The following is a 24,406-nucleotide window of genomic DNA, read 5'->3' as shown; positions in this document are numbered from 1 at the left end:
TCCTGAGCTCTTTTCTGACGCTCACTGAAATATTCAGGGCTCAAGTTCCGATTCGACCCTGGGAAATCAGTGGGGCCCTTAGTGGAGTTGTGGCTGCTTCAACCATATCGTGAGGAAACGGAGCCGCGACTAGCGGGATGACAGAGACAGGCGTCTGCATGATGGTGAAGACGAAGATGACAAGGTATCTGCTCGGATCGGAAAGTGAAGCTACTTGAAGCCCCAGTATGAGGGTTTATTTTTACAGTGCCGCCCGTTTTTGCCTTCCATACCTGGAAACAGAGAGATACTCTTTCAAGCCCTTGTCACGTGGCAAAAGAAGCCCAATGTGGGGTAGCATAAATTATGAGTCATGAATATACATTATAATACCACCAGATCATGTACCCCCGCTGTATCACTACGAGTTCCTGGAGGCATACATGACTAGAAGGGTCCATGCAAACCGAGCAAACTAACGACCGTTAGCAATCGGTCAACTTCTCTCCTCCGCCTCTCAGTTGCTTCACTGTAGAGGCTGGAACGCTGGCCTTAGTGTCTATCTCTGGTCAAGTTGGTAGGCAAAGCTTGACAGTAAGATTTGTTTCGTGATTGCTATTGCTTAACGCTATGTGGCGGCTTCCGATGTTCATTGGGGCACCAGGCATACCTGGCTAGCCCTTTACGAAGTATAGCTCTACGTTACCCCTCCTCGGACATATTCGCCATGACCTATAGCTCTTTTGGTGACGATGCAGATCAACTTCGGATAATAATAATCGACCCATCGGAAGCAACTTGGCACTACGCCCCCACTCCTGGTTACTTCGGTAGAACACCCGAGAGCTCGTACTCCCCAAGCCCTGCCCCGTGTTGTGCCACGGGTCAGCCACAGTCGGATCAACTCAATTGTCTAGCATTTCCCGAATGAGAAGGTGGCGAACACTATGAAGAGCCTCCGAGATACGTCAGCTACACAATCGAATGGAAGCTTGTACTCAACCGCAAGACGGTAGGTAGAGTGACTGAAGAAGATTTCGTTGTAGCTCCTAGCGAGTATTAGGAGGAGACACTGAAAGCAGCAGTTGAGGATATGCTGCAAATGAAAATGAAACGTTATTAGAGAGTTTGATCTGAGGGCACGGCTATTACAATGAAATCGAATGACCGGTCCTAGAAGAATATCAAGAAGTTCTGCAATTCCACTAATATCGACTGGAAACTAGTGGAGAAGCAGCTGCGTAAATGGAGTAATTTGCTTCGTATTGGCAAGAAGCTTACTATAGTCATTGCATTTAATTATAGGAGCGAAGATGATGATTATTCTGCGATAGAGTTAACGAGAGTCGACAAAAGAGGCCGCGCCTCTGTAACAAGCAGAATGTTGGCTAAGCGCGAGGCCTATATTGCTGATGAGGAAGAGAGAACTAGTCGATTCGCAACGTAGAGTGCTATGTAAAACCGTATGCGGTGTAACGTTCGTTCATGCCCGCTTAAGTCCGATTCCAGTGCTGGGAGGACACAACAGAAAAGAAACATTACAAAATAGGAGCTTCAGACCTACAGTAGAAAGTCATTGAGCATATTGATAGCGGGGGGAGGCTTGATTGTTATGATGATGTTCCAAGCGATATCTGTCGAGACTTGGTTCTGGAAAGTCGGATAGGAAGAAGGTCGAAAAAGGCTGATACGGCATCAACTGGACCACCGTACCCTCCAACCATTATCAATGTTCTGCCAGCGCTGGAAACCGGCAGTGCGTCCACGATTACTTCGTCCGTACCTAGACATATGCGTGATGAGCCCTTCGTGGTTCCTGGACCTCGGGAAGCGGCAGTAAGGGACTACTGCAAGTGGCTAGAATCACGCGCCACCGACGAGGAATACAAAGCAGTGGATTTCCGGAAAATTGGAAAAGCACCTCGAGCTCGAACTGATCCTTGAGGACCCAGACGCTGGATTCTTCGTTCGGCGAGGAATTCAAATTGGAACAGCCCGTCGCTTCCTACGTGACATAAGCGAATGGGCCACCGTCATGAAGTCAGACCTGAGACTTGACTAGGCCGCTGGAGAAATTCTTGATAATGCCTAGTGTGATAGGTAGTTATCTTTTCTACGCCAAAGTTCAATTGGCTCAATACCGTGTTATAGGGGCAGGTTTTTTGCTTGTCGAGGAGTTACCGTTTCGGGTTTGGGAGTCCGTAGTATTGATTTATAAGTTGATTGAATGTGTCCTTTTTACAGTACAGAGGCACAGTAGCATTCGAAGATAGATTTCCCTCCGAAAAGACACGCTTTCTTACCCAGCGCCCCACTCAGATCACACTACTAGTCTGAACTAGGTCAAGAAAAGTCCCCACTATCATTTCTTGATGTATACTTCTAGTATATCACCAAAATTACCGGTTTCAGCAGAGAAAAGGATATTTGTTGAAATATTCCTATGCCATATAATTTGGATAAGACATCATATATTACCATGTTATCATTCTGAAAGTTTTCTCAAGAAAGGGTCGGGAACGGAAGAGCTGGAAGAGAAAAATTTGAGGATCTGAATTGATCTGCGCCTACTCGTTGCCTTTCATTTCTGGGCATAATCACACAGGCAGTATAAGTGACCCGGGGCGAAAAGGGGAGCCAGAGGGGGGTACTGGCAATCAGCTGCACGTTAGGTCAATTTACGACACGATGATCCTACGCGTATAACGGTATAACAATGGCATACAAGCTTTGATGATTAGTCTCTTGAAGGCTGCCTGAACCCTGCCGCTCCAGTAGAAGACCAAGCAGCGGGCGTCACTTCAGCCCGGGTTGCAGCTCATCACTACCCAAAAATTGTCCAGCACTACCCAAAAAATCACGCTAATATTTTGGCAGCTTTTGGGTAGTGCTAGACTTGGGATGTTCAGCACTACCCAAAAAATAAAATATTGATTTTACCTATGTCTACCGTTTTTTGCTTGTTTTAACTAGTCGAGCCGCAAGTTATTGACCGAGTCTGAAAGTCTGGTCTTTGACTATACAGTTTAAGATAAGTAATATAAGATGCAAACTTAGTGGTAGTACTGAAAACCGCAAGTGCAGCACTACCCAAAAGCTGCCAAGATATTAGCGTACTTTTTGGGTAGTGCTGAACTGTATGCCCACTTCAGCCAGCCACGCACAAAATGGAGCGATCACGACGTCACACTGTAACTCTTTTCCTCAATGCGTTTAGAACCCAGACTCGACACCATAACAGTAGCGTAAAAGCGAATCAGCGCCGAAACTAGCGTTAGCACAAGGGAATGAATGGCTCGCCCGCCTCCCTCGCTCATCTTCCCCTCCCTTTTTCAAGCACATACCTATATCATTAATAACTCATCTCAGCCTCCTCAAATTACCTCTGATTTCTTCTTTCTTCTCATTTTAATTTTCATCTTCTCCCCAATATCATCTCACCAAAGCGTTTTCAATACCTCACAATGGGTTGGTTCGGCGGTATGTGACAGTCCTATCTCATATCGCTTGCCGTATTCCCGACTGACACTAGGCCAACTATTTAGATGACTCCGACGAGGCTCAAGCCTATAAGAAAATCACGCAACGGCCTGATAGGGCCGAAGTGTCGCACACGCTACTTGGCGATGCCGCTGCCTATGAAGCTGGCAAGGCGTATGAGGATCACGTCGCCGCAAACGGTCAATATCCCCATGCCTCCCTTGTTCTCAGTTACTAATACTCACGCGTAGGCCACCCTGACGAGTACTCCCAGGCTAAAGAGATAGTCCTCGGCGCCATTGGCGCTTTTGTCGACCGCGAGGTTGAGACGCAGGGTCTAGATCACATTGACCGTGAGCGGGCCAAGCATCTTGCCCGGGGCCCAGCTCTGGAAGAGCTCAACAGCCGGTATGGCGATCGGTGGTAACTTTAGCCTTGACTAGAGCGGGAAATTTCCCGATGGTATGCGGAGCTCAATTTATCCACTGCAATAGATGCAACTCCTCGCACTTGTAGGCTTTTCCTCTAAAACGCTTCTAAGTAGTTGTCCCTATAAGCACGGCTATGTTTTTTGCTAGATCTTGTTTTCGGTGTTCCTTTTCTAGAAGCCCCGTCAATCTCGAATCGCGACTTTTCGTTTCAACTACTTGCTCCGCCTTCGAGTAGATTCCCTCTTTTAGGCGAGGGGTTCTTAAGGCGGGTGGTTTGGAGAAGGGGTACCCCACCCTCCAATGCTTATCGATTACGAGGTCTGACAGTTTCGGCGCGGGCTGAAGTTGTCGAGGTATGGTACTTCCAATCAGTATTATCCTCTGCTCCAGAGAGTATGTACCTAGTAGCTTTCTGTAGCTCCCCTTATCGATAACCATATACTGTAGAAGAACCGTGTTTCATCTGACACCTTAGTCTAGTAATGATGAGCTAGGTTCCAAATTAGCAGTGACTTCTTCACTTCCATCAGCAGGAACTTCTCTCCTCTCGTCATTTCCGTCGATGGTTTTACCCCCATTACCATCTTCATCTCATTTTTATCACACTAAATTGAGGAAGCCCCTCGTGGATTCTGTCTCTGCTTCACCTCCCCTTCACTGTTCTGCTGTCAATACCATTGACCGTGGCACTTGCCCTCCTTCGGATCTTGCGCCCAGCCGACGGGCACATCCCCGCAGACCCACCCCTAACAAAGGCACATGTCTAAGTTTCAGACATTCTCATCCTCGCGGTGAGTCTTGGTCTACATCGAAAGGCTCTCTATTTATTATACACACACTCGGAAGCACGGGGCATACGGCAGAAAAATCAACTGCCCGGGAAAATCTCTACCCTTCAACCCCATGAACGCCTCAGAGCCATGGCTGACAATGCAGAACCGCCCAGGCGTTCCCCCAGTGCCCCCTCAGCTGCACCCCTCCAGTATCCGACCTTCCCACCAGTATCTGCCTCCGTCCAGGAGTGGCTTTCTCACTCGCGTCCGGCCGTCATAATGCCGCAAGACCAGTCTCCGCCACTGGCAGCCGGATCGCTTGGCGATAGCTGGGCAGACCTCAGCGTATCTGATATACATTCAGAAGACGGGAGCCGCTCCGAACATACTGACACGGGATCCTTGATCGACCAGACTACACCCGACGATGTAGCAAGTCTGGATGAGCGATATAACAGCAGTGAGGTCGGTGGCCCCGACGACGAGTCAATCCAAGGGGATAAGGAAGAGGAGGAAGATGACGAGGAAGATACACTGGAAGCAGCCGAAGCCGGTCTCCGGCATTCGACAACTTCAGAGCAATCTCTACATCATTTTGCTGAGGGTGACAACACGATCGACAACAGCAGCTTGACTACCCGCCCTGCGTGCCGCCAGTCTATCGGTTCGATCGAGTTTGTGGAGCCAGAGAAGTGGCCAGAGAGGGAGCGAGTCGAACTGAAACATACAATTCACGTCCTGAGCGAAGCCGAAGCAGCCCAACTGAAGGACACTTTGCCATACAGTGTCAAGGACGCTCTTCTTTTGACCACAGTGCAGCAAACCATGACAAAGGGAAGCCTGGATCTGGATAAGCCATATCGCGTGCTGTACACGGGCCAGCCGGACTCGCGAAACATCATCCTTGACAAGATTGGCGATGTGTTGGTGTCTAGCTCAACCGGCGGCTCACCAGCAAGTTCCGCCAATTCTTCCCGATACCACGTGGTACCCACATCCTTTGGGGCTGGGGCAGTACCCAACTTCGCAGAACTGCTTCCCATCCATGTCCAGCTAGTTGTGGACGAGTGCAGGGAAGCAAGTGCTGAGCCTCACGAAGCCCGCCGGGACACCTTACACCTGGACTTCAAGAACCGCCCATCTTGTCGTTCATGGTGGAACGGCGAGCGCTATCAGGTATCTTCTGCATCGGAATGGACCCTGCCAGACATGGCCATTATATTCGTTTCCGATAGGGACAGTCCGGCTCTCGTGCAGTCGCAGCACTGCGTTCATGCCTTCCTGGAGAGACACGGTATCCCTGTCATGTTTATCTCAGAACAACCGCTCTGGAAGCGAGCGAGTGAGCTCATCCCACTCAACCAAAATAGTCTTCATATGTGCCTGGAGTCTCGACATCCACGGACAGGAGAAACAGCTGTGCTGCGTCGGTACCCCATTGATCTGGCGACGTTTGAGAGCATCACGCCTGGTCAACTCAATCGCAACTTGGCTTCACTTGTGGATCTTTATCCCAAGGAGATATGCAAAGTCGCTGCTGATTCTCCCAAGGCCGCAGAGATGTACTCTTCCACGGACCCTGAGAAATACCCTCGTCATTGGATCCCGCCACCGAGCACACGGAAGACTCGCGAACTTGGCCCCACACTTCGTCTGGTCACACTAGCGCTGGTTTCAGTAATTGCCATCTCTATTGGATATGCAGCACTGAATACAGCAATCTTGGGGATGTCCCAGTGGATGTCCGGGCCGGTAGCATTCGAGAGCCTCTCCACACCCGACGATCTCCTATTGCCTTCTTCTGTCGTGGTATCAAAGGTTGTCACTACTTCCTCTCCTGTCTGGGGCGCTTGTCAGTCGGGATGTTCTTCGAGTAACCCGGTGGCGCGCGTTGGTCACAGTACCAACTCGATCAATTCCAACCAAAATCTGCCTCAAGCAGCAGACCTGTTTGAAATTCGGATTGTTGGTGATTGCCATGTGGTGATCAAACCTCATCCCGGTTTTTTCAATGCTCGTAAGGCTCCACTGTTCGACATGCGTGTCCAACGACAGGGCGAAAGTCTTGCTTATGAGATCTCCAAGCTTTTTGATGGGGTTTACACACTTCGGCTGGACCGAGAGGATGCGTATGGCCTGCTGAATATTACCGTTTGGACCACGTCAAAAACTCCTTTCAAACAGGTGACCATGGTCGACTTTGGTACCCCGTGGTTGAAAGCTGCAAGCTGGAGATGGGCGGCGCACAAAATCTCTTCGCAATTGACCAAAGATTTGCAAATTGCTCAAACTAGCCTTGCTGAAGTGTGCGGCCGAGTCTCTACTGACTTGCAAGTCAGAGTGGGCGATTTGGTCCAACGAGCCCATTTCCTCCATCAGAATGCTTTGCGAGATCGGAGCCTGCTCGCTCGAGAAACTGTGCTGTCTAGGTCTAAGCAGCTGTCCGAGGTCGTTTCTCGCAATGCACTTGAACAATTCCGTGCCGTCTCTTCCCTGGTGCATAGTCGCTCCGTCCACGTGAATCAGGAGGCCAAGGGTCTGATCAGTGGTGCGTGGAATCGCCTGGGGGACAGTGTTGTCCGCATTGACCTGCGTTCCATGATTGATCGAGTGCGGAGTGCCCAAAGAGCCACGCTGGACCGGGCTCAGGCGCGAGCACGCCGCTTTGTGGGTCGCCGGGATTATGATGATTGAGATGAACTCTGCTAGGGGACTGGAATGGTAGCGGTCTTTTTTCTTGGTCTCTTCGCTGTTTGAAAGTTGTCTGCATTTCGATGCTTGCTATTTTGCACTAATTTGTTGGCTGCGGGCGTGATTCCTGGGTCGTATGGCGATCGGATCTGGGCAACAGTGCAATGGTCCATTATGAACTTGAACGAGCTTCTTTCACTTAATGATCCAACTTGAATTCGGTACAGTCTCCTGGGGTAGAAGTTATTTCTCCACCTTTAGCTTCTGTTCCTTGGCCTTTTCATAAAAAAAAACTAATAAAAAAAAGGGAATATAGAAGAGCACGTATGAACACTATCGGCTACAAGCATAGCGCTTTGAAGCAGTACTAGTAGTTCTTACTTCTCAGAGTACCCGCATCGGGTGCGCTGACCACCACCGCGCCCCTCAGACTGAAATTCGTCCCTCATGTTCCTGGCCCACTGGAACAGTTTGGTCGCAAGGCGGTGGCAAGTTCTGCCTGCACATAAACTATTAATTTTTCCCCCCACCTCATCACACCCTCCCGCATCATCAACAAACAGCGTTTTCTTACCCCTGGAAATATCCGAGAGCCCTTTGGTCTTCCGTCCGTCTTCAACCTCTATAACTTCAGTCTCACACTCCCCAAGACACCACCGCCTCATTCACCATGTCTGACGTTGCCGAGACTAAGCCCGACCCCGCCACCCAGGCTCCTGAGGCCGATCAGCCCCAGACCACCACCGAAACCGCGACCGAGAAGGCTACCGAGGCTGCCCAGACAGTGAAAGAGGCTGCTGTGAAGACCTCTGATAACGTCTTCTCCATGTTCGGTGGAGGCCCCAAGAAGGAGGAGAAGAAGGAGGACGAGGAGGAGAACGACCGCTCTGGCTCTGCCAAGGCCCAGAAGGAAGAGAAGAAGGATGAGGACAAAGAGGAGGATGTTGAGGCTGACAAGGTAAATTGAGATTCATGCCTGTTGATTCTGGCGATCGATGATGGTTCCCCTTGCAGTCCGAAAGCATCGCCCACAGCCTAGAACGCGGGGTGAATTCTTCAGACCCCGCAGCTAGTGTGGCTTGCTCCCTTCCGGGTCCCAACATATCCCGATGATTTTTGCAAGTAGATTTGAGATTTGATTTCCAGGTTACTGATAGAGATGTCTTCCCTTTTTCTAGGTCGTTGCCGATGCCAGCTGGGTGAAGACAGAGCTGAAGGAGGTCGTTGAGACCAAGACCCACGAAGAGCTGGAGGAGCAGGTGTTCAAGATGCGTGCCAAGCTTTTCAAGTTTGACCCTGAGTCTAAGGAGTGGAAGGAGCGCGGTACCGGTGATGTGCGTCTGTTGAAGCACAAGGAGAACCACAAGACTCGCCTGGTCATGCGCCGGGACAAGACCCTCAAGGTCTGCGCCAACCACTACGGTGAGTGCTTTCTTCAACTCCGGCTTGTGATTTCTTTTCAAAATAACGCTGACCATCTTCCTCCCCGTCACAGTCGTCCCCGAGATGAAGTTGAGCCCCAACGTTGGCAGCGACCGCAGCTGGGTGTGGAACACCACCGCCGATGTGTCCGAGGGCGAGCCGGAGAAGCAGACTTTGGCCATTCGTTTTGCCAACAGCGAGAGTGAGTGGAGCATCACTACGCTTTTGATTTCGGGCGATAGCTAATGACCTGTTTGATACAGATGCCAACCTTTTCAAGGAGGCGTTCGAGAAGGCCCAGGAGGAGAACGAGAAGCTTTTCAAGGCTGAGTAAATGCAACTTGCATGAGACGTCGTCTTCGGCTCCCCATAATGATCCGCAGAGCCTCTTGCAGTCGACAGCATGGCGTGGTTGTCGCCGAAATTTGCTCCCGTGACGCGAGGCCTGCACTAGCACCAATCCTTACCCCTACCATATCATACCAATATCCCCCCAAATACGAAAGAACTCATGACCATTCCCCCCATTTTCGCCCTCTGCCCTCGACCCTCCCCTTCACTCCCCGCTATCTTTGCCCGACGAGGCAAAGATCAAGGCAGTCAGTTGATGATTGATGCTCTTTAATAGAAGAGAGCCATCGCCATGTGATATGAACCAAGGGCGACTTTTCCCTTGATGTCTTTTGATTCCTTGTCGGCAGTAGATAGACAGTCTTTTTGTCCTCCTTATTTTCCCCTCCACCTAAGATATACAATTTGCACATTTGGCTCAATGTCTACTCCTGTTTCGCATAGACACCCATGCATCGAATCGGATGGGTCGATCCCTAGGTAGTGACCAAGATCTCGTGGCTGATGAGTCAGTAGATTTAACCCCCCAGGCTGCCGATCGGCGCTGGAATCCATGGGCGAAAGTTGCAGACAGGATCAAACAGCATGTATTGGGCCCAGTGATCTGAATGATCAGTCCCCTTCTCCTTGGATGGTGCTTTTGACTCGCGTCTATGTTGGTCTCCCTCTCGTAGTTAAGGCGGTCTTGTGACTGACAAGCTTAATGAAGCTCCGCAAGTTCCGCCCGCGACCTCCGTTTGTTTGGCTCCCACCGACCCCCTCGATAACTTCATTTGTCCCCACTCCCGGAACTCTCATCTTTCATTCATTCACCTCAATCTCATCTCACTCCACCAAATACAAGTTTCGAGTGTGTAGCCACTCTCTCAATAATCCTGCTTCAAACCCACCTGTTCTGCCATCTTCCGGATCTGCTCCGACCGCTGCCCGCAATTCCGTCCTTCCATCATTCCTGCCTGCCCGCGCAAACTGTTCCCGAGCGTTTCACGCCGACCAGCGCGCGCACTCTGCAACGATCGCTCTTATACGCTTGAGCTTGAAGTCAAAAACACATAGAACATCTGCAAATATGCCTGACGTGAGTAAATTGTTCCTGGCTTTATCGCATGCGGTCGCGCCCTATCCCTGTCAATGATGCGCAGGGCCTGGGGTCAGGATTGTTGAGAATAGCCTCACGTCGCGTCTACGAGGAGCGCTCTGGTGGCTGCTCCACGTGCTAGCTTTCTATAACGCTGCATCAGCTCTGATATATGGGTTACTGACCGTTCTCTCTCACATCTTAGGTCAAGCGCACCGTCCGCATTGTCACGGAACAACACATCATGTACGTTCCCTCGATTTATCATACCTTTTCATCTTTGCCTCCCGACCGAAACTCCTGCTCTGTGCCACACCATCTATACTTCACCATCTAGAGCCTTTCATGGCGCGTTTGATTTTCATTGCTTCCCACACAGCAGAGTGAATGGGACAGCTTTTCTGCCCATGCAGGATGCTACGGCCAAGCGGCGCACATCGAGCATGGGCAGTACTGAGCTTCCTTTTCTGCCGGAACTGTGATGGACTTGGGCTCACAATGAACTTCTTTTGATGGCACAGTGACAAGCCTTCCGAGGTTGAGGGCTTCCCGCAGCGTGCCTGGTCAATCGAGATCTATCTAGTCAACGACAAGGGCGAGCAAGTACCCGCCAATGTTTTCGACAAGGCCGTGTACCGACTGCACCCCAGTTTCGGAGACCGTGCGAACCAAAGTTAGTTTTCTTGCCCCTTTTCTGATCGTGGGAAAGCTGTCAAAGCATTGCGCAAGCAGCTACTCGGCCTTCATGTCTGGACCGATGAGCCATTGCTGACCACACGTCTTGTCTGTAGCTTTCAAGAAAGCTCCCTTCCGCATTCAAGAGGAAGGATGGGGTGAGTTCGATATGACTATCGACTTGGTCGCCGACAAGACTCACACGGTCCGCCATGACTTGAACTTTGCGCAAGAGCGTTACGAGGCCAAGCATTCGATTGTGAGTATCATCATCCCCTTGTGGGGTGGTTCCTTCTCGACCATGAAAATACAGCCGACTGACATTTGGAACCCCACGTAGACCTTCCGCAACCCGAAGCCGGCCCTTTTGGCCTTGCTGCGCGAGTCCGGTCCGGTTCCAGGAGACGAGAATGGTGTCAAGTCCAAGCGTGGGACCACCGGCGAGGAGAGTGTGAAGAAGAAGAAGCGGACCGAGAAGAATGTACGTCTTATGTCGTGCCCCTCTTGATGATGTGCTCGCGATCTAATTCACTCTTTCCAGGTTGATATGGACAAGCTGGCCGACGGCTTGCAAAAACTGAACGAAGATGACCTGCTGCAGGTTGTACAAATGGTACATGACAACAAATCCGCAGACTCGTATACCAAGAACGATGCCGAGTGTGAGTCCTTCATCTCCCCACCATACCCCCTTTTCACTTTGAGAATGTCCAGTGCCTGGATGTACTTCATATCACGGAGTGAAAACTAATCTGATACCTTCCTTTCAGTGGGTGAATTCCACGTGGACCTTTACACACTCCCGGACGCATTGATCAAGATGCTCTGGGAATTCACGGCCGAACGAGGTGCGCTGTAAACATGTCCGTGGCGCGTAATCTTGCAACCTGAAGTTCAAAACGATTATAATCCAATTCATATCCCAATCCAATCTGTTCTGGCCGTTCTACCTGTCTTCTCTGCTTCTGACAGAAACAAAAAACCAAGGTGCCTTGCTTGCCATCATTTTCTAGAACTATCCCCTACCTTTTCCCCCGCTGGCTTCTCTTGTCTTTTGCAACTTTTCTTTTCTCATATTTCCTTTGTTGAATATCAATCAGGAGGGGGCGTCTGTCACAGGGAGGATAAGAATTGTACTTTATAAGTGGGATTTGGACAGACCGGTAGGGCAAGCAAAAATATGATTCTACATTTGTTTGTGTCCCTCCCTTTTTTTATATATATATCTCTATATACTTTGTTCATGGGCGAGGAAGCGGTCTTACAAGGTGCTAAGGTTGGATTCCACAAGGTAATGCTGAGAAAGGTATTTGACCTTCCGTGGCTGGGCGGAAATGGCATGTCTACCAACTTGGTGTACTTAGGAGAGGGTGGCACTATATAATTCGTCATGTTCTTACACAATACGTATTTGATACTCCGGGTGGAGTGGATGACTACTGCAGACGATGTGAGAATGGACCAGCAATGTAAGTTGTCATTCGCCGATCCAAGACAAAACAAGGAGAAAATTGGGGATATCCAGGAAAAAAAAGGCACGATCTGCCCACAAGGTCGACAAATCATGTATCACAATTCCACCCAACGCCACGCCAACAGTCGTCATATAGGGGGCGCTGTTTCGAATGCGTTACCCAAGAGGCAAGGAGAGCACTCCACGAGAGAGGACGAGAAAGAGAGAGCGAGAGAGCGACGCAAGTAAATGTCCATTTCAAATGCAAAGTGTCGTCGAACGGTGGCAATTCAGGGGCTTGAAAATGCATGAAAATAGAAAGAATCGGTATCATAGAACGAGATCAGAGGGAAAAAAATCAAATCCAGGACGCCTGATGCTGTGCAAGAAGATGGTAAAAAGCTTTCGAAAGGTTCGTCCCGAGTATTTTCAGAGAACTCGATGCCTGGAGATTCGAATGTTAGTCTTCCAGCGGCGACCACAACCGTCCTCGTCGGAGGCAGAAGGGGGGGAGGCACGTACAGTTTCAATAGATCCTCCAGGCTGTCGGCACTACAGCTGCGACCCCGGGGAATATTGCGAATGATATCGGTGATGGTAGTGAAGACATCACCCCCGCGGTAGGCCAGCAGAGCGGGGGCGCGGATGTGGTGCATCTCGGCAATCTCATGGTGTAACTTGACAAAGCGAGTCGACGTTTGTCGGCGGGCAATGGTCACCAGACATTCCTCGACAATGGCGCTTTGATCAGACTAAAGTGGAAAGTATGTTAGCTTTGCAAGGTCAATCTTGAAAAAGGCCTGAGCTGAATCCAACGAGACCGAAGGCCAGAAACAAGCGATTGAATCTTGAAAAGAGAAAAAGGAAGAAAGAGAAACAGGCAAAATAGCGTACCTGGGGATCGTAAATGCAGACTACGACGACCGTGTCTGGGTTGACTTGTTCAACGGCATCCAGGTAGCCAGCCGCATCCACCGTCTCGACCGAGCCAAATCGACGGCCCCGGGGAGATTGGCGCCGGTTGTTACGGTTCTGCAGCTCCTGCATCCGGGAAGCACGCCACTTGCTCATGAATCGCTCCTCATCATCATCACTCCCCGATGAGCCCTCTGGAGCAGAGGACTCATCTCGAGATGCCTTGTTCAGGCTGAAGGTGGGGCCATTGGAGTCAAAACCAGCGGCACTCAGCAGAGTCCGGCGGAAAGACTTCTTCCGAGCACGTTCAAAAGCCTGGGCATCGGCGATGACACCTTTGGGGCCAGTGTTGGCTTCAAAGACGGTATTGGGAACGTGGTAGTTGCTTCGGGAGGAAACCATGTTGTTGGTAGTATCTTCGTCCTCGTCGGAGGAGTCCACAAGACGACGTTGGCGTAATTGGCGGGGTGGAGAGGAGAGGGAATCGTTGTCGTCCGAGAAGTGGGGGGAGTCGTCACGGTCTTCGGGATGGGAGGTATTGTAGGCACGATTGTTTTGAACCAATTGATCGAATTCTTCCTGGGCGGACATGACGAAAAAAGAAGAAAGAGAGCAGAAGCTCTCGAGAGGCGAGGGGGGAGAGGGAAGGGTTTAAAGATGACGGGGGGGGGGGCGATCCTCTGGGTGCGGAGACTGAATGACGGAACTTGTGCCGCGTTTGAGAATTGAGGGACTGGGGCGTAGGGATTGAAAGAACTTGGGGGGGGGAGAAGAGGAGGTGCACGGTGACCGAGTGGGACGGGCAATCTGAGGAAGGAGAAATGAGGGAAACAAAAAAAAAGGAATGTCTGGGGGAGGATGGACGCGAGAAAGGAAGAGAAAGAAAGAGCGGATGAGGAGCAACGTGGTGGCAGAGTCGCGAAAGAGGGGCCCGGCACGGGATTTCGGGGCTCGGGTGTGTTTCGGAACTGCGACGAGGTGGAGTCGGTGTCGAGTCACGTTGGCTGGGGGGCACGGTCAAGTAGGGCAGAGCGGCCACCCGTGACTCCGGACTACTTCCACAGTACCTACCCTCGCACTGGACTACATCTGCAATAGTGACTATTCTGTGGGGAACAGACTCGAAAATGTGTATCTACTGAAGAGATGAGGTACTGGCTGGTAGTGTATGAGTCTCGAAACAATTCTTAATTTTCGGGGCGGAAAGTGCCACGCGATGCCAATCGGTCAGGATCGACCAAGTCAGTCGGTTTCAGATGTCTGGAACAGGGCGAAAATGAGGCAGATCCTCTTTGCCATGCGGTATCCCACGCATCTAAACTTTCTTCTTTTTTCTGGTTTTATTTTTCCTTTTTTTTGACCTTTCTGACACCTCCGACTTTTTTTATTTTTTTTGCTTGTCTGCGAGCTGCCAGGAACCAGTCGAGAGGAAGCTCGAAGCTCCGTCTATTTATAGATCATCAAGCAAAGATGGAACCAAACGACCACCGCAACCCTTCAGCTGTTAGGCGCTTCGAGAAGGGTTCATCCTCCGATCGCTTCTGGAGAAGGAGTCCCTCAGACAAAGAAAGGTCTGCAATCTAGCGTCGTGGCCCAGCGCTAAAGATAGCCCGAGTGGAATCAGCGGAGGGGCTCAAGGGGGGAAGAGATCGACGACTGAAACGGTGAGAAAGTGGAAACCGCTCGAGAGATCAGGTGGGTGAAAAAGGAGTCGGTCTCGGCCTCGGCCTCCGCAAGGCCATTCGTCACCCATACATGTGGGTGGAAGAAAATAGGCTGACACCGATACTCTCTGGTAGTAGTATGTTTGGATCTTCATAGTGAATGTTTTACACTGCAAGGTTGTATTTAGGTTCCAACTGGAGGTTGGAAGCACGTTTGTAGGAGAGAGCCTTACCAGATTAGGCAGTACGTACGCACTAAAGTACGGATATTCCAGGGCCCTCTAACTTGAATCGGAAACGCAGAGTCTGTTGGAAGCTCAGCCCCCTGATCCATGTTTTTTTAAGGTTACAGAGGGAATCCAGTTCGAGGACTAGTGCTTGGATAAAGGACCGGCAGATAGAGGATGAGCTGGTCTACCATCCGGTGTACACTCCAAATAGCATCAAGGCTAGGCGAGCACTGCGATGAACGCCATGCTGCATATGTGGTGTGCAGGGCGTCAATCCAACATGAGAGATGTCATTTCAGCGTTTTTCCAAGTGGAGTAACGCGCAGGAGACCGGCTGCCGTTTCAGTCCAGCATGTTTGATCTCCCTGATCAACGATCTCTACGGCGGGGATCGGAAAATTCTCCGAGTCGTCCATGTCCAGTTCCACCGACCTTTGGAATCAAGGCATCGTTGATCCAAGCCAGCCAGAATGACATCAAAGGTGTTATAGAGACGGGGGACCTACTACGACTCCTAGTACAAGGCTTGCTGCCATGCTTGCACACACATGCATGGCGTCATCTGAATCTGGCACTCCAAGTTCAAATCAGGGTCCCCTTGGCGAGACGAGAAGATATCCCGTCCGAGTCTCAGTCCCAAACCAAAGGCTAACTAGACGGAGCCTTAGTATCGTCGCTTAGCTTGGATCATGACGGAAGCCTCGGACGGTCTGCCAAGGTCCCAAAAGGCACTCATCCCCGACGGATCGTCATGGGGTAAATGAGATTTCAATTAACCCTTCAAGAGGAAAGTTTCTTTTTTTAGAAAAAAAAAAGAAGAGAAAAGACACTACTGCACCCGCACGACAGTTCTCAGAGACCCTAGAGTTTCTTTGATCGGGTGTCTCCGTTTTATAGGATCAGCACTCGACGGTGCAACGGGCTACCTAAAGTTCGAGACTACTACGGTTGTGGTCTAGTCCACACGCGCGATCAAAAAATAGTCGCCTTTGGACGGATCGACGTGGATATCATCCGCCGAACGACCAGAGACACGAGGTCAGCACACTTCCTTCTAGTAAGCGGTGGAGCGATATCTGTGCTCAATGAGAATTGCTTCAAATTTTTCCTTGAGTAATGAAATAAGCGAGATGAGAACGAGAGGATCCCGGGATTCACCAAAAACAAAGATGATCTTCAGACACACCCGTCTCGCGCATGCTCCCTACATCATTACTGAAGCCAAGGGTCCCATGTCCAGGGAAAGAATTAGCGTCATGATGTCCTTGGGCATCTGCAAACCGGGCATACTCGTGAACCTTTCATTCATCAGTTCCACACCCATCTCATCCAATTGATACACTGGGTAGACAGGTGCTAGGTGCAGACAAAGGAATGACATCCCTTAGCCTCAATTAGGCCTCGGAAATTGGAAAAAAGCCCTCCTTTTTCTTTCTTTTTCTTTTTCAAAGGAGTTGGCAACGCTTGTTTGACATCCCTGGTGCTGAAAAGGTAAGCCCCATGTCCAGCGCACAGGCTCGTTGGAAGATCCCCTCGAGTTCCCGAGGTGAGTCAATGGATCAATGAGGGTGATCTGATTGGATAGACTCTCAAAGGTCAAGAGGAGTTCGAGGAATGAGAAAGGACTATAGAAAAAGAACAGTTGAAAAAAAGTCGACTCGGAAAATCTCCGGCAGGTGGAGCCTGCATTTGATCCTTCACCAATCCATCCCACGTGTTGGACTTGGACCTTTCGCTCCTGACATGTTAAGTGGGAAATGGGCATCGTACCATTCTGCAGTCGTCTCACGCACTCGGGCATCCGGCTCTGAGCCTTGTGCAAAAAAGTGTGAAAGGAAGAGGGAGGGGGTCATTTAGGCAGTCGCGACTACTCCCTTTCCCAGAATCTAACGGCTCCTACAGGGTATCCCAGCGAGGCACGGAGGATAGGATTCCACAACAAAGGACAGCCTCTATGGGTACAAGCCAAAGGAGACCAAGAAAGGAAGAAAGGAAGAGAGAGAGAGAGAGAGAGAGAGAGAGAGAGAGAGAGAGAGAGAGAGAGCTCGTCTGCAACGACGGCTCCAAATGGGATCAAAGGTCACGCTGAAGCTTGACGTGGCAAGGCAGATATCAAGTCGGTGGGCGAGTTTAAGGGAAGTAGAAGGGTTCCATACGTGGGGACCTTTTCAGAAAGATATCTGGAACATGAGTACGAGCCTGCACCGAGCTGAAGCCGCGTCAGTCGAATCCTGAACTCAACGTGGCTGTTCTTTCTGTTTGTTGACCTCTCTGACCTTGCTTGCAAACTCACGTCTCCTTTCTCCAAGTCACCACTATACATACATGGAGAGACCGACCCTGTCAACAACCTATGCCACTCTTCTCAGCACTGATTGTTCGAAGCACCTGGAGCTGCTGCATCGAAGAACAAAAACATGATGACAGGGTTTTCAATGGAACAGCAAGTGCCGACTCCTAACCAGAGCCCGACTCACGTTCGTCGGGTGTTTGCGTACTGTTGCACTGCAGGTACTTCCATCTGGAATACGATCTAAACAGGGAAGGGGATGGAGAGGACGGGATGACGGTTTGTTGTGCTGTCCTTTCGCTCCAGTTTTTTACCTGTTAGCATGCTCATCTCCGTCTCCGTCTCTCGAGGCTCCTTCTCCAATCTACATCTCGTCAATGGACGTCATTTTTCTGTTAGTAGCAATCCGGAGGCGGAAACTGTGTGGGTTCGATTGACTAGTAAGCCCACGTGGATCTATAGTACCATCTGCCAACACGACTCGGTACGGCTGGCAAGACGAGGTTCAACGGTCAATCGGACCATGACTGTAGGGCGACTGGCCTCTTGCCTGAGCCCGCGCCCACCGATCTCAGATGGCGAGATGCCACAAAGCTCCCCCACTCGAACCGAGTCTCCTGCAAGACAGCAGTTTTGGTATTGGAGTATCTTCTGCGACTGAGTTGGTACTTATTGGGAAATCGCGTGACGTCAGTACCATGGTTCGTCAACCGAGCCCCTTCTAAGCATAATGTACGGAAGAACGACAAGGGATCACATTGTGGGCTCATCGATCAAGACTGTGAGCGTGACCAGCAGACCAAGCATGAATGTGGTCTCGGGAAGGCGCTCAATTGCAAGGGAAGATTGTATAGAAACCAATAAGCGGCGTCGAACCAATTGGTTCCTCGAAAGGCCAAGGTTCGAGGATGAAAGAGCATAAGCACATGTGGATGTGGACATTGAGACTTTGTAGATGATCATAAGAAAAGAGAAAGAGGTAGATTTCAGATAAGAAGACCCAAAAATCAAAGCCATCTGAAGGGCACAATTCGTGGAAGACGCACTAAGTACAGACAAAAAAAACTTTCTGGGGGGCGAGGTGAAAGACAGCGGCGAGGGAGAGAGGAATCTCTAAGGGGAGGGGGAAGGTCAAATAGATGGGCGAACACAGATTTAAAGCAATGAGATCATGGGTGGGAAGTCTCGCAAGGGAGAGTGAAGTTTGAAGAACAGGAATTGACGCGAAAACGCAGACAGCAACGTCAAAAGGCAGGGCAAGGTCATATTCAAATTCCACCGAACCCGTCCTTGTTCGTCCCTTCACCGAGAGAATACATACGAGAACCGATGCAAGAGGGGGCAATCAAGAACATGGAGAATGGGGTAATTGAAAAAGGAAAAAAGATCGAAAGATCGAAAGGAAACGGCGTTCAAGGGTGGGACATTGTAAGATGAGAATAAAAAATGGTAAAAGACAATATCGGGGGTGGGAGAAAGAAGAGAAGGGTAAAAGGGAAGCGTCATCACTGACGAGAGAGAAAGTCAAGGGACCGGTGAGGCCATGGAATCTGAAGTGGGCGGAATCGTGACCGCAGCCGGCACTCTGGGAGGTGCCACCGCCACACAAATGGAATCGTCGAACCTCCGATCATGGTCGTTCAAGCGGCAGAGCTCTCGTCGTGGTGAAACATCGCTGTCGTCGCTTTCGTCGAGGATCCCGAGGTCCCTCCACTAGTCTCGCATCACACAGCGCCTTCCTCAGATGGGATAGGACGGACCGAAGTCTGCGTCGTAATTATCCAGAGAACAGAGCAAGTTCAATGGTGTCTGTTTATTATCGTACAAGGGCGGAACCATCGAACCAATGGAACAAGTCGAGAGAGACAAGAGGGAAGAAAAAAAAAGAAGAACAGGGCGAATGGTCAATATGGGTATCTTGTTCGTTTTCCAAATCGCGGAAAACTACCAGGCCCAAACCTTGAGCTAGACGAGTGGGGAAATGAAGTTAGTCAAAAAACATTGTTGAATATTTCAACCGGTGATCAGCTTACCAGAGAGTCCCAGGATCCGGTGCATAGACTGATGCCGTCATTGCTGACACCCAGGCAGCTCACCCGATTCTCGTGTCCGCTCAGCGAGCCGACCTTGTCGCCCCGCAAGACGTCCCATACCTAGCAATTCAGTCAGCCACTCACAGATTCTCACTAGTATCGGGGTCGGGGATAGTCAGTCATACCTTGCATTCGAAATCATCGTAACCAGCAAACAGCAGTCGACCAGACACGGAGAATGCGACCGAGGTGATGCCACAAAGAACTTGGTCACTCTGTTGGATTCAGACAATTAGCACCACGAAGCACACCCCCAGATGAAGGGCCGCGTGGGACGTCGCGGGGGTGAAGAAGAAATCCTACTGGTAGCTATTTAGCTCCCGATCGGCCCGAATGTCGAAGAGACGGCATGTAGTGTCATCAGAGCCGGTACCAAAGGCATTACCGTCGGGGAAGAACTGGATTGCATTGATGTCGGACTCATGGCCGGCAAAGGTTTGAACAGCCTTGCCCGTTCGAATGTCCCAAAGCTTGGCAAAAGCATCACAAGCACCGGAGACGAAGATGTTCTGGTTGGTCGGGTTGATGCTGATCGACATCACGTCGCCGAGGTGATCCGCAAATTCCGTGACCTTGGTGCCGGACTCAATATCCCACAGCATACAGGTCATGTCTCCAGAGGAAGTGATGATGCGGCGATCATTGATGAAGCGGCAGCAGGACAAGTAACCAGAGTGACCAGACAACTCCCGAGCAACGCGAGTGGGACCTTCGCGCGAGGACAGGTTGTAAATGGAACAGATGTTGTCAAGACCACCGCAAGCCACGTAGTTTCCACTGGGCGCGTAGGCGCACGTCATGACCCACGAGGAGCGCAACGGGATGGCGTGGACCTTGTTCGTAGTGTAGGCGTCCCAGATGATCAGCTTGCCGTCTTGTGAGGCCGAGACGAGATGACGGCGGTCGGTCGACCAGTGCATGGCGTAGATTTTGGCGAGATGGCCCTTCAGTGTCCGACGAGGTTTCATCCCAATTCGAGGAAGGGTATCGGTCTGGCCCTGCGCAACCTGACGAACTGCATATAGGAGGTCAGCTGTCTTGATCCTTTCTGCTCAAGGTTGATTCCAAGGTGTCGCGTCTCCTTAGAGTCACTCATCGCAGCGGACGCGATCGCGGCCTCCACGCGCGGGATCGAGTGAGAAGAGTCTGTGGGGTGGGGAGGAAAATCGTACGAGAGGTATCGGCCAGCTCATCCTTCCGGCGTCTGATCCTATCCTTCAAACCCTCAGCTTCGCGCCTGGCCGCAGTGATCTTGGCCTGCATCTGTTCGCCGTCATGTCGGCTGCCATTTTGCCGAACAATTACCCCAATAGACCGTGGTGGTGGAATGCAGGGGAGCGATGGAAACGTCGTTCCAGGGGGTAGGGCGGAGGAAGTGTGGAGGAAGGTAGGCGGTTGGGCGAGAGAATCGGAAAGGGACCCAAGGGAAAGAGGACTAGAAGCAGGAGGAGGGGGGAGGAGCAAGTTGGGACGAGGGGGCTGAAAGTGGAGCGAGAAGCACAGGAAAGGGACTGGTGAAAGTCACTTCAATCAGACTCCAAGTTTACCAGGGTACCATCAATCAACACGGTCGAGCTCGGAGTGAGGAACGACAATGGGGTTGAATTTGGTAAGCCACAAATCTGTGCGAGAAGAAGAATGTCACCTAGAGCTAGGAAGGCCTACTTTGGGACGAGACAGATGGCATCAATGGGCGCCAGGGTGTGGAAACGGGAATTGGGAATTGGGAAATCGGGAAATCGGGCTAAGGGGGAGAGGAGAAAACGAGCGACTGTTTGCTGCACGGATATTGGACCTTGACCCAATACCGCACGGCTCGGTGGTCGGTATGGCTGGTATGAATATGACTGTAATTACATACTGTAAAATCTGTGATGTTTACATAACAGCGCTGGGTTACTGTAACTTACCAGACGGGACCGAGGGATCATCCATGCAAGTCAGTTGTCTCTCCGCCATCCGTTGTGTACAATTCATTGCACAGAAACGAGGATAGCACACGTGTGTCAATCCCCATTCTGTCCAGATCTAATTCGACGCAGCAAGAAGGGCATTCACCACAAGCGTCTCCTTCGCATCCCTTACGATGAATCACCTCGCTTTCAATGGGGCTCTGACGAGCCTTTGGACTGTATAATACGGTCGAGTCAACCATCGGACCCGAAAAATGGGAATTTCCAATCAGTTCACTCAAATGTGATTGGTAACCTATATCGATTCATCTGTAGCAGGGGGGAAGCCATCCACTGGAGTTCCACACTCGCTGCAACTGTACTCGAAGACTGTTCTTGCCATGTGACCCGTGAGATACTGTCGGATCTACAAAAACTCAGGTACCTAATCGATCAGTGCTCTACCAGGCTTCAGTGGCTTGTGCTTCGCTAGGCAAAGCTTGAGGACTGGAAGGCTCTGAAGGAGGGTTACAATTTTGAGACTGCAAGCACAACATAAGCTGCGTATGGTACTGTACATCGGTATAGTATGTATGTACTGTCTGTATCGGTAATCGAGCGGCATCGTTATTGGATGAATTTATGGATGAATTGAATAGAACGGCAGGTTTTTTCAGGGGGAACAATCAACAATGTCGTTCGGGTCCACTTCAAGCACTGAATAGTGGGCCACCGGACACTAGCCCCGGAGCCCGAGGACCCAGTTGGTAGAATAGTATTTGACTGATTTGGCTTGGGGATACTACTAATTCCGAGTAGATTATTTTGTGGATTTTTCTTCCCCTACTCGCACAAGTCGCCTATGCTATCCAACTCGAGCCATTGACGTACAAAAGTCAGAATCCGCAAGTCGAGGAGGTCAGCACGCCAGGGATCGCAGTCCCTGATGGATTGGAATTCGCACCCCTCCTCCAGCTTCCAGAGTAAACATGCACGATGGCGGTCTGGGAAATTACTGCAGTAAGCGTGAAATTACTAGCTCTTCGACCAACGCCGACTTTGCCGCCCCTATTTGTTCAGTTGCTTTGAACCCTTGAGAATAGCGAGCTTCAATTGGCAATCTGCTTCTAACTTGTTGTCTTGGTTCACTGACCAATTGTGGAAGTCAGCCTGCATTACCTACTTCTATATTGTAGGTGGTAGATGCTCTATCGGATATGCTCCACGCAGAGACCCTCTTACAATTCGGTATTCATTTTTGCTTGATAAATGATTGTCTCTGGTATCCAATATAGATCTCTTTCTATGAGCGGGCGAACCGCCCGCTCAAACCCCAAGTTTAATACTGGCATCATGACAAAAGTAGGCTCACGTACCATTTAGAATTACTTGAATAAAGATCTCGACATTCCACCATAACGGAAGTAGATATGCTCGTCTAATGGCAATGTCAAGATATCGATAGATTCTATTTGGTCGGGGCACGTTGTTGGAGACGTTGGCTCAATATCACCTGGAGCCTATCGCATGTGATGCTAATATCAGTTTTGTGCAGCCTGAGCAACACGATACATGAGCCACAGTGTCACAATCTGCAGAGATCTCTGGGTAAAAACGATTATTTGCCGTGTGGCGGCAGCACAGCTAATGTCAAGATGAAGGTTAGTATTTACCTGCACTAGTCATGTCAGCACTAACTGTATGGAAACTTCACCCGCGCTCCATCCTGACTAATGAACACCAAAATGAATCAGGGATGTTCGGCCGATTTTCGAATCTGGAGCCCTTTTCGTGTCTGCGACTCATGTGGTTATCATACTGAAAAGATCCTCGTCGAGCGCTTTTTCCGTCGATACCGCCAGTTTCTTGATGATGTCCCGGCTGTGTTTCTACAGCGTGTCTGCGTCCGATCCGTCCACTAGGTGACCTATTGTTTGATGACAGTAGTCTAACACCGGTATCTATGAGCTTATTTACTTCTTGGCTTTGACCTGGAGAACACGGAGCATTCCTAGCGCTTCGAGAATATGGCTTTGACATGCCTAGCCGCCACGGAAATCCAACACCCGACGGCCAAGATCGTGCTACATGCCCAAGGCTATATATTGAGGCAATTGAACTTTCGATGACCGAGCGTATGTGAGCATCGGGGGTGCCAATCAATGCAATCTTATTTCGCAGTTGTTTTTGTGCACCATAAGTGGAGTGGAAGTCACATTCATGTCAATGCATCCATCTCTCTGTCACCTTTCATATCGAATATCCTGTTGACCTACCACCTCGAGGAGATGGCCAAGACGCAACGGAACTGCACCTCTTCTGACCGCTGCGTGGCATCCGTGATTGTAGTACAAACCTGACATGTCGGTATGTAAGCCTCTGATTTGAATTTTGTCTTGTCCTCGGCAGGGCCTGATCTGTATCAGACATACTGTAATATACAATATGTCACGATAGACCCAAATACACCTTACAGTACATACTGTTACCACAATACTTTCCGCACTGGCCCCATTCTCATCTCCGTCAGTAGGTTTATGCAGACAGACTACCGATTCTTCATGGGAGCACTAGTGATCGAGGTCTCTAAAATTGCGAATGTGCGGAGCTCCCGTTCACTTTATTTTGAATCGACCGTGGCTGTTCATCCACTTGAATTTCCTCGCGAACACGAAATGATGCTGGCTCTCGAGGCCATCTTGCGCAGCAGTTGTACATCTGCTTCTAACAATCCCCATGCACTCTTACTATTTTAGCCCCTCCCTCTTTTCATAACAGAGTGATGGCTGTAAAAGAAAGCACTTGGAAATCGAACCCGATCCACCATCTGCTCCACCGGCCCGACTGACTTGAAATTGAGTGCGGTTATCCAGTCACCAGGAGGAAAGACGCTTCGAAACGTGCCCTTTTCCTCCTCAAATGACATATGACCATTGTATGTGTACATGTCTGATTTGGAGCAATGTAAGCAAGTCACTCTCAAGGCTCA

At 50.3% G+C, this 24,406-nt stretch overlaps 7 protein-coding genes across 7 annotated transcripts; 4 read left to right on the top strand and 3 right to left on the bottom strand.

The window, feature by feature from the left end:
* Positions 1–3,443: 3,443 nt before the first annotated feature.
* Positions 3,444–3,886, top strand: POX_d05346 (uncharacterized protein; the record flags this gene model as incomplete). The annotated part of the gene is made up of 3 exons (XM_050114194.1): positions 3,444–3,459; positions 3,525–3,659; positions 3,711–3,886. The coding sequence occupies 3 exons, from the start codon at positions 3,444–3,446 to the stop codon at positions 3,884–3,886; spliced, it is 327 nt and encodes a 108-aa protein (XP_049969145.1).
* Positions 3,887–4,810: 924 nt separating this feature from the next.
* Positions 4,811–7,357, top strand: POX_d05345 (uncharacterized protein; the record flags this gene model as incomplete). The annotated part of the gene is made up of 1 exon (XM_050114193.1): positions 4,811–7,357. One exon carries the CDS (start codon positions 4,811–4,813, stop codon positions 7,355–7,357), a length of 2,547 nt encoding a protein of 848 aa, XP_049969144.1.
* Positions 7,358–8,024: 667 nt separating this feature from the next.
* Positions 8,025–9,110, top strand: POX_d05344 (Ran-specific GTPase-activating protein 1; the record flags this gene model as incomplete). Its single annotated transcript, XM_050114192.1, has 4 exons — positions 8,025–8,312; positions 8,533–8,776; positions 8,850–8,978; positions 9,040–9,110. The coding sequence occupies 4 exons, from the start codon at positions 8,025–8,027 to the stop codon at positions 9,108–9,110; spliced, it is 732 nt and encodes a 243-aa protein (XP_049969143.1).
* A 1,086-nt stretch (positions 9,111–10,196) lies between these two features.
* POX_d05343 (Transcription initiation factor TFIID subunit 14) lies at positions 10,197–11,739 on the top strand (the record flags this gene model as incomplete). Its single annotated transcript, XM_050114191.1, has 7 exons — positions 10,197–10,205; positions 10,411–10,451; positions 10,727–10,878; positions 10,997–11,139; positions 11,221–11,361; positions 11,422–11,542; positions 11,651–11,739. 7 exons carry the CDS (start codon positions 10,197–10,199, stop codon positions 11,737–11,739), a joined length of 696 nt encoding a protein of 231 aa, XP_049969142.1.
* Positions 11,740–12,762: 1,023 nt separating this feature from the next.
* On the bottom strand, positions 12,763–13,839 carry POX_d05342 (uncharacterized protein; the record flags this gene model as incomplete). Its single annotated transcript, XM_050114190.1, has 3 exons — positions 12,763–12,778; positions 12,856–13,085; positions 13,228–13,839. The coding sequence occupies 3 exons, from the start codon at positions 13,837–13,839 to the stop codon at positions 12,763–12,765; spliced, it is 858 nt and encodes a 285-aa protein (XP_049969141.1).
* A 5,117-nt stretch (positions 13,840–18,956) lies between these two features.
* On the bottom strand, positions 18,957–20,788 carry POX_d05341 (Guanine nucleotide-binding protein subunit beta; the record flags this gene model as incomplete). Its single annotated transcript, XM_050114189.1, has 5 exons — positions 18,957–19,145; positions 19,466–19,585; positions 19,651–19,738; positions 19,829–20,540; positions 20,698–20,788. The coding sequence occupies 5 exons, from the start codon at positions 20,786–20,788 to the stop codon at positions 18,957–18,959; spliced, it is 1,200 nt and encodes a 399-aa protein (XP_049969140.1).
* Positions 20,789–22,655: 1,867 nt separating this feature from the next.
* POX_d05340 (uncharacterized protein) lies at positions 22,656–22,796 on the bottom strand (the record flags this gene model as incomplete). The annotated part of the gene is made up of 1 exon (XM_050114188.1): positions 22,656–22,796. The coding sequence occupies one exon, from the start codon at positions 22,794–22,796 to the stop codon at positions 22,656–22,658; it is 141 nt and encodes a 46-aa protein (XP_049969139.1).
* Between the last annotated feature and the right edge of the window lie 1,610 nt (positions 22,797–24,406).

Source organism: Penicillium oxalicum, chromosome IV, assembly GCF_001723175.1.
Source record: "Penicillium oxalicum strain HP7-1 chromosome IV, whole genome shotgun sequence".
Classification (NCBI taxonomy): Eukaryota; Fungi; Ascomycota; class Eurotiomycetes; order Eurotiales; family Aspergillaceae; genus Penicillium; species Penicillium oxalicum.
Note: the sequence above shows the minus strand (reverse complement) of the source record. Positions and strands in the feature narration are given on the sequence as shown.